The sequence below is a fragment of the Myxocyprinus asiaticus genome, chromosome 26 (genome assembly GCF_019703515.2).
Source record: "Myxocyprinus asiaticus isolate MX2 ecotype Aquarium Trade chromosome 26, UBuf_Myxa_2, whole genome shotgun sequence".
NCBI classification, from domain to species: Eukaryota; Metazoa; Chordata; class Actinopteri; order Cypriniformes; family Catostomidae; genus Myxocyprinus; species Myxocyprinus asiaticus.
Window position 1 is genome coordinate 38,053,711 of NC_059369.1, and position 13,297 is coordinate 38,067,007.

The 13,297-nt window shown below is 42.8% G+C and overlaps 1 protein-coding gene across 1 annotated transcript in view; it reads right to left on the bottom strand.

The window, feature by feature from the left end:
• Positions 1 to 13,297, bottom strand: part of LOC127416608 (CUGBP Elav-like family member 4) — a 169,790-nt gene that overhangs the window by 60,160 nt on the left and 96,333 nt on the right. The window contains exon 3 of the mRNA XM_051656040.1: positions 13,064 to 13,112. Within this exon, the coding sequence (XP_051512000.1) occupies positions 13,064 to 13,112 (49 nt within the window). The remainder of the gene's footprint in view (positions 1 to 13,063; positions 13,113 to 13,297) is intronic.

Below are 13,297 nucleotides of genomic sequence, written 5' to 3' on the forward strand. Positions count from 1 at the left end.
TGGGACTCGGACCGGGCAGAAGACTTTTGGACCACACATACATGCCCATACACACACAGACACACACACACACACACACACACATATGGGGACAGACAGTCAAATTTTCCCTTCAGTCATTTTGCCTTTCCTTGGCATCTCATCTCTCTCTCTCTCTCTCTCTCTCTCTCTCTCTGTCTCACTACATGCGTCTTGTCTTTGTGCAGAGGAAACGGTTTGGAATATGAGGACCTGTCAGTTTGTGATTGTGTCCAATAGATGCCAATTGGATGGGCCTTTTATAAATGCAAAGAAGAAATACTTATTTTTATTCAGAAGCTTTAGCTTGCTGGTGCACCACTATATGCTTGCCACACGGGCTTAGACAGTTAGAAGCTACTGTTCACATGGTGTGAATGTATTCGTTCCCACAATGATCATACGCAGCTCGAGTTCTCCGAAAGGGAACGTCACGTACGTAACCATGGCTGGCCATCCTCTCTAGCAGCTGCATAGGCTCGTGCCTTTTGCTGAAAATCTGACTCGATAGTGCGAAAGCAAGCACCTTTATGGAGCCCGTGACTTAGCTTCCTAGGGGGCGTCGCTTAAGCGCCATCAGCCACTAAATTGGCGTGATTGTATAAGGGCTTCAGAGCACGTGACACTCGGATGGTGTCCCACAGCGATCATACGCAGCATCTCGTTCCCCTCAGGGAACCAAGGTTACATACATAACCAAGACGTTTTCTGAAGCCACATGGTGGCATTAAGAGAGGAACAGACTAAAAGTCTTTATTCCCTAAAAAATAGTCCCCTTCTTCGAAGCTCTCAAAACTCGTTCACGTTACAGCATGTTTAAATTTTCACTGTCGTGTTTAGTAAAGAGATCGGCAAGAATCAATGGCATTTGGTGTCGCTGATATCAATCTGGTGTGATGCTTCTTGATGTGCCAAGTTTGAATACGCAAATGAGATTTGAGGGTTAGGGAAAGATTGTCAGTGAATAACTACTCTAATTTCCTTTTGTTCCTCACACAAAGATTTCCTCAGACTTCATATCACTTGGAATGTAGCACACGAGTCATATGGACTACTTTTATGGTGATGTTATGCTACTTTAATGCTATCAATGTGGTCACTATGAACAGTAGTTGTAAAAAAGCAGTGTAAACCAGGGGCAGTTCTAGGGTCAGTGGGTATTTGGGGCTTAGCCCAGAGACATCCATGTACGCATCATAATAAACTTTAAAATAAGTGCTTAAAGTTACATCGGTAAGGAGTCCATTTTTAAATGAAGTAAATCTTTCAATATTGTTTGTTAAACACACAAAAAGTATTTATGCCAGAGCATAAAATGAGTTGGATTGAAAACTTTTCAGATATTCCAACCGCTTTATTCCACCACTATTGTATAGACAATCATCCGCAATCCTCATTAACGCTATTATAATTTGTAATCAAACTCATTGAATACATAGGCCATATGTTTAAAACCTACAAATCCAGAGCCATGACAATGCAACTGCACAAGTGCACACCTACAAACCATCTGTCTAAATCAAACGAGGTAATTACTTCCAAAATTTCCAATCTCATTAGCTGGATCATGTTTAACTTCTTATCGACAACTGACCAGTTTACATGTCAGTCAGTAATTCTTGTCTGAGTGGGCAGTTCTTGTCAGGAGTGAATGAATGTAAAAGGAGACACTGTTTGATGTGCAGCGAGCTGAATTGTGATTCTAAAGGATTTTATTTTACTGCGCATGAAAACTCAGAGATTAGTACAAGGTAATATAAACATTCAGTGCTTAAGCCTGGTAAGTCTAACCCTAGTGCAGCCCCTAGAGTGAACATTCCTGAAAATTTCTTTTGTGTTTCACAGATGAAAGAAAGTCATACAGATTTGGAATGATATTAGGGTGAGTAAATAATCACAGAATTTTTATTTTGAGGGAAACTATCCCTTTAAACTGTGTTCTCTTTCCTTCCTTTGTTTGCAAATATGTTACCAGTCCAAACAATAAGACTCATATGGGACACTTTAGTGGCTAACATGATTTTGTTTTTGCTCATCACAATTCTAGAAACTCACAAGAACTTGGCACAGGCCGAGACACAGAAAACCAAACAAAACTCGCAGACAGCTGCTGCAGACGATAAAAGCTTTCTGCCATGGGGGTGCAGTGTGATTCAAAAGCTGTGTGTATGCAGTAAGGGCAACACTTCAGAGAACACCATAGCGCTGATGTGCTCGTTGCAGGGTGCTGGCACTGCCACGGCCTGCCCTTGGCATTCATCATGACCACATCACGGGCAGAGACTCAGACAGCCCAAAACTCTGATGAAGATGCATCTGCTCACCAAATGAAGAGAGAGAGTTTGGCAAAGGGCTCTTGTTTAAAAAAAAAGAAGAAAAAAAAAGCCAATACCCTTTAGTTTACATCACATCATGGCAAAAGGTCTTTTGACAGCTTGTACCCTGAACAAAAGCAATAAAGCAATGTACTTGCTATTGCTATTCAGTGGCAATTAGTCTTTATAATTTAAACAAAGATTAAGTTAAAAAACAATCCAAAGAAAAATAAGTAAAAATATATATAATATAATATAATATAATATAATAAAATAAAGATCTTTATGTTTTAATCAGAATGACATACGTTATTTTCCTTATTTAAAAAACTTAAAATCTGTGATATTATTATTATTATTTTTATTTATTTTTATTCTTCTAAAATAAGAGATGTTTTGGCTTATTTATTTTTATTTTTATTTTATTTATTTATTTATTTATTTATTTATTTTTTGGTCAGAGTAACCAATCAGAAAACATGTTTTAAATTGATATAAAGCAACTTCTAACAATGTTTATGGACATAACCTTAGGCTTTATGAATAGTTATGTCACATGTCCATGTGCAGATAAGTAACCAGGTACATTTTTCTAACTGCTGAAGAAATGAGTAAATAGATGCAGATATGGAATGAAAATACTGTAGCTACTGATTTTGGTTTGAACATGAGCTCTCTGGCCACTGATAAAGACCAGGATGTACTCGGGTGGAAAAAAGGTTCAATGTTTGACGAATGATTTCTCAAATGGAGTTCAGACTGGACTGACTGTGATTTCAGTAAAAGTCTCCATTTGCTCTTCATGTAATCCAGGGTGCTCATTATGTCATCGCTCATTACGTCATAACATTATGCTCATAATCGACTGGTCGATCGCAAGACAACTATTGGTTGATCTCGTTAACAGGAGTATAGAGAGAAACTCCTCAAGTAACAAAATTCTTAAAGATCACTTTTTGTTTCTTCATTTCGACTTCCATGCAGATGGATTTCCAAAATGTAGGATGGGAGGAGAAGACTCATTCATATTTATGAGGACAGCTCTACCTTATTGGTTACGATTACAACAAGGGGTAGGGCTATAGTTTGTATGACCAATCAGGTAGCGCTTTCCTTGTGAATATAAATGAAATTTCCCCTGCCATCCTACATTTCGGAAACTCGCCTCCTGCAAACTGTCTGACAGATGGCTTCTTTTTGTGTGTGTGTGTTGTGATAGTGCTCACGGTAAAGTGGATATGTGACTGTGTGATGATCAAATGCAGTCATGCAAGCACTCTGGTTACATTGAAGCGCATCATTTTGCGCCCCAGATGCAGATAAGCGGTGTTGTGCCCTACATTGCCCTTCTATTTATTTACTGTGTATTTAGCAGTTTTCCTATATGGCTGTGCTTAGAGTCCATATATCCCTAAGAAACACATCACTAACATGTTGAGTTGTGATATGATATGCCTTTATTACTGACTGTTTCCTTGTCTTGAATAATTACTTGAGAACTTGAAAAAAAGTTTACCCAATTAATAAATTATTAGTTTTTGCATCGAGAATCATAAAATTTCACTGGTATTGGTTCTGGCTACTGAAATGTTGGTATCGTGACAACATTGCCTACAATGTATATTTACATTTTGCATGGTAGATCATACTGTAATAGCATTGAAAAAGTAGATCTCATGCCAGAAAAGTGTGAGCACAGCTGATGTAATCTCATTACTGTCTAGGAGAAACGATTGAGGTATTAAAGAGATCCCATTTGTGTTTGTTCATTCCTATGGGGAATTATCTCCACACATCCATCTCTCTCCCTCTCTCTCTCTGTGTGTGTGTGTGTCTGTAGTGGTGAGATAACAGGTGTTTTTGGTTTAGTAAAGGCAATGTACAAGTAATAAACAGATTCAGGTCTTGCCCATCACAGGAGTGAATAGCAGACAACATTTTCACTCTTATCAGAAAAATTTGATCTGAGACGTGTGAAAATTCAGTGTCACATGCCATCCACAAAATGTCGAACAGATTCATTTAGAGGACAAATATAGAACAAAAATAACAGAGTAGACAGAGTGGTTAAACTGCATTGAGCCCAGCTGAGCCCTGAATTAAAATAAACCCAGTACAGTTTGGCTACCACATGCATAATTATTACATTCTTAGTCTCACAAAGACATAGTATGCAACCTGATCTCATAAAATTACATTACTATACCTACATTTTTCCAAAATGCTTTTACATGCCTTGTTAAGCATATCGCTGCAGTTTCCTGGTAAAATGAACACCAGAGGTGCTTTCACACAAATCACAAGTAAAAGGCAGAATATCAGTTCATAAACACTTTTCGCCCTGTGCCTCACACAAAGCTATCTTATGACATCAAAACAATTTTACTAATAGTGCATGACTTGTAATGCACTGCATGCATGACATAACCAACTACATTTACCAGCTTGTTCAATCGCAATAAAATTGCATGTTTGCTCGACTGATAAAGAGTTGCACTTGCGATGCAAAGGACCAAGGTACAAGTCCCGAAGAGTCCACATGTCAGGTGAAAGAATCATAGTAACACCACAAAATGACATGGTTGCTTTAGTACTTGCATTTTTCATTTCACAATTGCTTTTAAGATACTGTCGGTTTAGGTTTAAGGTTTGGGGTAGGGAGATTTGTAGATTTTGTGGTTTTGTTTATTTAAAACTCAATAGAGCAAAAATCTTAAAGGTGCACTAAGTAATATTTTGAAGTATGTCGAAGTATGGCATACACTGATATCTAGTGGCCTAGATGCTGAATCATTCAAACACAGTAGTTTTCAGTTACCAATACCATTGTGCAAATTCAGTATGCACAGTAAAACGGGATTCATTTAATCCATGAATGAAAGTGTCCAATAACAGGGCAGTTACTGAGATTAAGCGAGAAGTATTCAGCTGGTCATGTGATGCTAACATGGCTGCCCCCATGAGGCGCCCCTGCCCCATGTAGAATAAAAGAACTTTTATAAGATTAATGATATAACTGAACTTTTCATCTCACATTAGGGTTGCACGGTATACCGGTATTAATGAAATATTGCGATACCAAAAAATGTAAAACGGTACGATATCATTTTGTTAATTTCTGTACCATATTAAAGTATGTTGCCTTTAGCAAAATGTAAAGTAATGTGAGAGTTTTGAGGTGAAATCAAAGACTATTTGAAATTAATAAAAACAAAGTCTCAATATGGACAAGTGTGAACATTAAACAGCAGAAGGATGTAATTTAATTAAATATTACACAGTCACATGCGCTACGCGCCACAGAATGAATGAGAGGCTCTGCTCTGCTCTGTCATCTCCTTCACACACACACACAGACACGCTGTCACGGATCCTTCTGACCCACCTACCAATTTCACTCAACCCTCTCACTCTCCTGAGTACTGATCACCCACACCCGCCACCAATCGTTGCATCAATCAACCCCTCTATATAAACCTCACTCCCCTTCCATTCTGTGTCTGGTCTCAACTTTGTGTACAGACTCACTTACCTGTATCTCCAGCTTTAACGATTCCTCTCCTCTCCAGCGACTCTTCTACTCCAAACGTTTCCTCTCCAGCAACTCCAGTGTCCATCTCCTCAACGCAAGCTTCGTTGTTGCAAACTCTCCACCTCAAGGAAAGTCCCCATCTCTATCAGCATTAGTCTTCATCACGTAAACTATCACCACTGCAACCTAGTACTGTCACGTCATCACTTACCTACTGTCTTTGTTTGTGTGTCAATAAATACCTGCTTGGGTTCAAACATCATCCTCGAGTCTGAGTATATGTTACAAAAGACCAGACCAACAAGAATCATGAACCCAGCAGGTCCGGATCCCATCCAGGAGCTGGTTGACACACTACGGCGTGCACTCACTCAACCAGCTTATCCCTTGGCTTCACCCACTCCCAGCACTTCCGCAATTTCTTCACCGGTCTACTCCGCCAGTCCCGTGGTCAATCCAGTGCCCTTCTCAGGATCGGAGGAGGACTGCAGTGGTTTCCTACTCCAATGTTCGCATGCCCTTGAGATGCAGCCACATCGATTACCCACTGAGCGGTCGAAGGTGACCTACATCACCTCCTTGCTGTCTGGATGAGCACTTCAATGGGCCAATTCACTCTGGGAACAGAAAAGTCCAGTAATACAGTCTCTTGATAGCTTCTTTCAGCACTTTAAGGAGGTGTTTGGAAGTTCTGAGGGTGACATATCAGCTGCTGAACAGCTTCTCAAACTTCATCAAGGTCAGTCCTCTATTAATGACTATGCTCTAAATTTCCATATTCTGGCTGAATCTAGTGGCTGGAATGAGTCCGCTCTACTGACCACTTATCACCATGGACTCAATCCCAAACTGCGGCTGCATCTCTCATCATATGACAATACCATGGGGCTGGAGTGCTTCATTCAATTCTCCATCAGAGTAGCCAACCGGATGAAGAGCTGCCTCAAGGAATTACCCACCTTGCAGTCCCCGCCTTTCTCTTCACTGAGGTCCCCTCTCCACTCTCCAGAACCTAGCAGCGAGCCCATGCAGATGGATGCTTTTCGCCTTTCCACTGTAGAGCGCCAACGCCGGCTGAGCCAGGGTCTGTGCCTGTACTGTGGTGGTAAGGGACACGTAATCTCTGCATGTCCCACTCAACCTCCCCGTCCTCAGGTGAGCCACCTGACCACAACTATGGTCAGTACTTCTCCTTTAGTAACCTGTGTAATGCTTACAACTCCTGATATCTCTCTTTCAGTACCCACACTACTCGACTCAGGCTCAACCGGCAACTTCATCTCAGATGCGCTCTGTCACCAACTCCAGCTACAAAAATGACCCTGCGAACACAAGCTTCAAATCCACTCCATAACTGGCAAGACCTTAGGAAGTGGTTTTATTCGTCACGGTGTGGGTCCTGTAAAACTCCAAGTGGGATGGCTGCATAACGAAGATATCACCCTACTGGTTCTGGAGAATATCACCGCAGATATCATATTAGGGCGTCCCTGGCTTATACAACATTCTACCCAGTCATCTCCTGGGTTTCCGTCGACGTCCTGAAATGGGGGCCTCAGTGTTTCCTTGCCTGCTTCCCAATCCGACTCCCTCACAGACCCTGCATACCCATCAGAAACTCTTCCCTTCTCAATGTCAACACCACCACCATTGAGAGCCCTGCCAGTACAACCCCTCTGGAGATCCCTTCCTGTTATTCACACTTCCAAGACATCTTCTGTCCTTTACGTGCCTCACAACTACCACCTCATCAACTATGGGACTGTGCGATAGACCTCCTCCCTGGTGAGCCAGTGACCCCTGGCAAAGTCTACCCACTTTCCATTCCTGAGCAGAAGGCCATGGAGGATTATATCAAGGAGGCTCTCAGCCAAGGTTACATCCAACCTTCCACTTCCCCTGCTGCTTCGAGTTTCTTCTTTGTGGCTAAGAAGGACGGAGGCCTACACCCTTGTATTGATTACCGCTCCCTCAACAGGATTACGGTTAAGTTCCGGTATCCACTTCCCCTCGTCCATGCTGCCTTGGAACTGTTGAGAGGAGCCACTGTTTTCACCAAGCTGGACCTTCGCAGCACTTACAACCTCATTCGAATATGGAGGGGAGACGAGTGGAAGACAGCCTTCGTGACTCCAACAGGCCACTACAAATACTGGGTGATGCCGTATGGCCTGGTCAACGCCCCCTCCGTGTTCCAAGGCTTCATGAATGAGGTGTTCCATGAGTATCTCCAACGATTCGTCCTTGTCTACATTGATGACATACTGGTATACTCTCGGAACATGACTGACCATCGTCATCATGTAGTGCTCGTATTGGAAAAGCTGAGGGAATACCACCTGTACCTCAAGGCTGAGAAGTGTACTTTCCACCAGACATCCCTCCAGTTCCTTGGCTACATCATCAGCCCGTAAGGCATTCGGATGGATGAGGGGAAGGTAACAGCGGTGCAATCCTGGCCCACTCCAACCTCCATCAAGGAGCTCCAGTGATTCCTCTGATTTTCCAACTTCTACCGCCGCTTCATCATGAACTACAGTACCCTCACATCCCCGCTGACCTCTCTTCTCCGATCCAAACCCAAATCTCTCTCCTGGACCTCTGAAGCTTTACACGCCTTCCAACTCCTGAAGGATGCCTTCACCTACTCTCCACTCCTTGAACACCCTGATCCGAATAAACCATTTATCGTTGAGGTAGACGCCTCCACCAGCGGCGTAGGAGCAGTCTTGTCTCAGCAGCAGGGGAAACCACCGCTACTTCATCCATGTGCCTTCTTCTCCAGGAAACTCTCCCCGACGGAGCAGAACTATGACATCGGGAACCGAGAGCTGTTAGCAATTAAACTGGCCTTGGAGGAGTGGCGGCATTGGCTGAAGGGAGTGCAACATCCATTCCTGGTGCTCACAGACCACAAGAACCTCGAGTGTCTCAGAGAGGCTCGTTGCTTAAACCCCTGCCAGGCGAGATAGGCCCTCTTCTTCACTCGCTTTAACTTTACCATCTCCTATCGTCCAGGTGACAAGAACTCCAAGGCAGATGCCCTTTCCCACCTTTACGCTCCAGAGGAAGTCTCAGAGGAACCGCATACCATTTTACCCCCACATGTCATAGTAAACCCCATTCAATGGTCCCTGGACGATAGCATCCGTGAAGCCTCCGCCACTGAACCAGCTCTGTCGGGATGCCCTACCAACAAGATCTATGTACCTCCTCTCAACGTCTCACACTCATCGACTCCGTACATTCCTCCTTGGGCACTGGCCACCCTGGGACCAATAGGACTCTCTCGCTTATCCAGGACCAGTTATGGTGGCCCCACATGGTTCGATATGTCAGAAGGTTCGTCCAAGGATGCCCAGAATGTGCTATATCCAGAACACCACAACAACTACCGGCTGGCAAACTCCTTCCGCTGCCCGTTCCTCGTCGATCCTGGTCACATCTAGGGGTTGACTATATCACTGTCCTTCCTCCCTCTGAGGGTAATACCTGCATGCTGGTAGCTATAGACTGTTTCTCCAAAGCCTGCAAACTAATCCCCCTCAAGGGTCTGTCCACCGCTCTTGAGACCTCAGAGTACCTCTTCAACCACGTGTTTCGGAACTATGGGATCCCTGAAGACATCGTTTCCGACCGTGGTCCCCAATTCATCTCCAGAGTCTGGAGAGCCTTCTTCTCTCTCTTGGGAGTGTCCATCAGCCTCTCATCTGGTTACCACCCGCAGAGTAATGGGCAGACAGAGAGGAAGATTCAGGAGGTAAGCCGTTTCCTTAGAACCTTCTGTCATCTCCACCAAAACTGCTGGAATCGCTTCCTGTCCTGGGCCGAGTATGCAGAGAACTTCCTTCGTCAACCCTCCACCAACCTCACACCCTTTCAGTGCATACTCGGTTACCAACTGCCTCTCTTCCCCTGGTCCGGCGAACCATCTGACGTCCCAGCAGTCGACCATTGGTTCAGAGAAAGCGAGAGGGTCTGGGACTTAGCTCACCACCACCTGCAACGGGCGGTGCACCACCAGAGATTCCACGCCAATTCCCGAAGATCTTCTCCTCCCACCTACCAACCTGGGCAGAAGGTGTGGCTTTCCACAAGGGATATCAGGCTGCATCTCCCCTGCAAAAAGCTAAGTCCCTGTTACACTGGTCCCTTCACAATCACCAGACAGATCAACCCAGTCACTTACCAGCTCCAACTCCCTCCCCAATATCGCATACATTCCACCTTCCACGTCTCACTGTTAAAACCTTACCACCCCTCTATCTCTCCTCACTCCTCAGAACCTGATCCTGTTGATGACCCCCCCAGGCCACTTGTCTTGGAGGACGGACCGATCTACGCAGTCTGAGACATTCTGGACTCCCAACGCCACAGGGGTTGTCTCGAATACTGCATAGATTGGGAAGGTTATGGTCCAGAAGAGAGATCTTGGATTCCTCCAGACGACATCCTGGACCCAACCCTACTCTCCAACTTCCAAGACGCACATCCTGATCGTCCAGCTCCACATGGATGGGGTTGGCCACGGCATCGGGAAGCACGTCCCTCTGGAGCGGTCCGTGGAGGTGGGGGGTAATGTCACGGATCCTTCTGACCCACCTACCAATTTCACTCAACCCTCTCACTCTCCTGAGTACTGATCACCCACACCTGCCTCCAATCATTGCATCAATCATCCCCTCTATATAAACCTCACTCCCCTTCCATTCTGTGTCTGGTCTCAACTTCGTGTACAGACTCACTTACCTGTATCTCCAGCGTTAACGATTCCTCTCCTCTCCAGCGACTCTTCTACTCCAAACGTTTCCTCTCCAGCAACTCCAGTGTCCATCTCCTCAACGCAAGCTTCGTTGTTGCAAACCCTCCACCTCAAGGAAAGTCACCATCTCTAACAGCATTAGTCTTCATCACGTAAACTATCACTGTCACGTCATCACTTACCTGCTGTCTTTGTTTGTGTGTCAATAAATACCTGCTTGGGTTCAAACATCATCCTCGAGTCTGAGTATATGTTACACACGCAGGTGCACGCACACACACACACACACAGAGACACACTACTACTGCTTGATTTTCATGCAGTGTGTCCAATAGTATCCATCTGCAGAGCCACAGAGCAGTGTGTTTAGTGTATAAACGGCTGTGAACTCTCAAATGACCTTTTTTACCAGAGATTTCAGCTCGCGAGTCATGGGAAGTTTGATATAAAGAATCCTTTAGAAACAGGAAGAACTTCAAAGGTCTTTCAAAATAAAAGTCCTGCTGAAATGAGAGCTTTATTTAACTGGATGCCTGAAATTGAAGACATTACGACAGAAAAATATTACTACTGTATAAAAGTGTAATATTCAAAGTTGTAGCAATAATACTTGTAATAACAATAATATAATATTAAATGGTTATATTATTAGTATTATTATCTGTAAGCAATATCACATAAGCTGAATACCTGTACTGAATATCAGCATGCTGTGATTCAGCCATGGAAGCCTAAGGTAATCAGATTGTTTTTATTTAATGATTTCATTTAAACTGTAAAGCTCTGTTGTGCATCTTTTTTGTTTTTTTGTGCATTTATAAATTATTATATTTTCATTTGATCAAAGCTGTACAGTATGTATTTGATAAAACACAATTTGATCACAACATTTAATTTAAATATTTAACATGGAATCCAGAAAAATAAAAAATAAAAAAGGCATAATTTTATGCAGTTCTTTTTGTCAATAATTTTTGGTGTAATTTCATAAAAAATCGGAGTTTTTTTTTAATTTGTTGCCTAAGTATCGAGTTAGTATCGATACCGAGGTACCAGGGCTGGTATCGTACTGAAGCCAAAATTTTGGTATTGGAGCAACCCTATTTCACATGGGTGGTCATGATTTTATACTTACATTTCAAAATAACTATTCAGTTCTTTAGAAGTAAACTTTTGAGGAATGAGGAAAAAAATTATTGAGTGCACCTTTAAATACCTCATCTGTATGGGCAAAAATATTATTTGCTTTTAGTGTCACTCAGAAACATTTCATCTAGGAACTGCTGAGATACGTTTAAGGAACCAGGTATTATTCTGTCATTTCTGTCGATCCAAAAGTAATAAGTACTGATTATTTCTTGAACAAATAAAGTGATGTTATCTTGTTTAGCTACTTGCTACTAAGCATCTCAAACAAAACTCTGATTATCTTTCAAAGATTTTATGCTATGAACATCATAAATGCTGCCAAGTCTAGTTACTATTTCCCAAAAGTGCTCATCGAAGCAGTCTGGGATCTTTGAAAACACTTGGAAACTTGGTACTTCAATGTCTGTGATCCAACATTCCTTTGTTTCATTCTGTTATCTTACTGTGTCATATTTCTCATTTTAATTTCTTGCTTCCTGCCTCAAAATGTTCAAAATTCCCCATAAAAAATAAATCATTCATGAGTCATTCAGGAGAATTAGACGCTGGCTTTACTGCGGGATTACTTTATGTCTGATTCATTTCCTAGGCTCTGGGTTTTACAGCACTGAGGTGGCCTGCTGTGGCAGTATTGGTCCAGAGAGACGGGGTCTCTGAGGAGCTGTGGGCCGCAGGGAGAATGGTTTGAGTCTAGAGTCAGCATTGTAATTCAGTAATGGCTCCTAATGTGTGCAGAGACACATAACAGCAATAGCTCTGAGACTCAACATGACACAAAATTACTGATGTGTGTGTAGATGCAGGTCTGCAACTGAGGGGAAGACAGACTCACTGGAAATATTAAATATCTATGTTCCATTTATGTAGATAAATATTTTTTACGAAATATTTCAAACCTGCAACTGAAGGCTTAACAAAATGGTTCACATATAGAACAATCCCAGGTGCAAATCAACACAGATTAACATCTGAGAGCTGCTACAGACATACACTTAAGGACAACTAGGTGTGCTGAGCCCTAACCATACAACCATGAGCTCACCTGCAGTTTTTAATACAGTTAACAGGTCGTTATTACAGTTAATGGGTGACCGGAAGAGTTCTGGTGAGGATGTGGGCACTCACAGGGTCTCTGATTGCAGCCGATCACAGCGAACCATGGCGACCCGAGTGGCCCAAACAGATGGCGAGTCAATGGAGGCAAGTGACCTAAATTAACGGCCACTACAACACACATAGTGGCTTTGCCTGTTTGGGTGTGTGTGTGATAAAAAGAAGGTTAATTACCTCCTCGTCCTTCACTGTCAGCCGGTTTCACCTGGATGGGTCGGTTCATCTGCATCAAAAAAGAGAGAGAATAGTAAGAACAATGTGTGTGTGTACAGATTTGGCTAGGGCCAAATTATAAACTGGCCTTCAAATATAGTGAAATATTTTCATTGAATAGGATTGTTCATATATCGGACAAATTATGTTTTGCTTTAAATCTCATATATACAGTACTGTAATGTCAACAGGTTT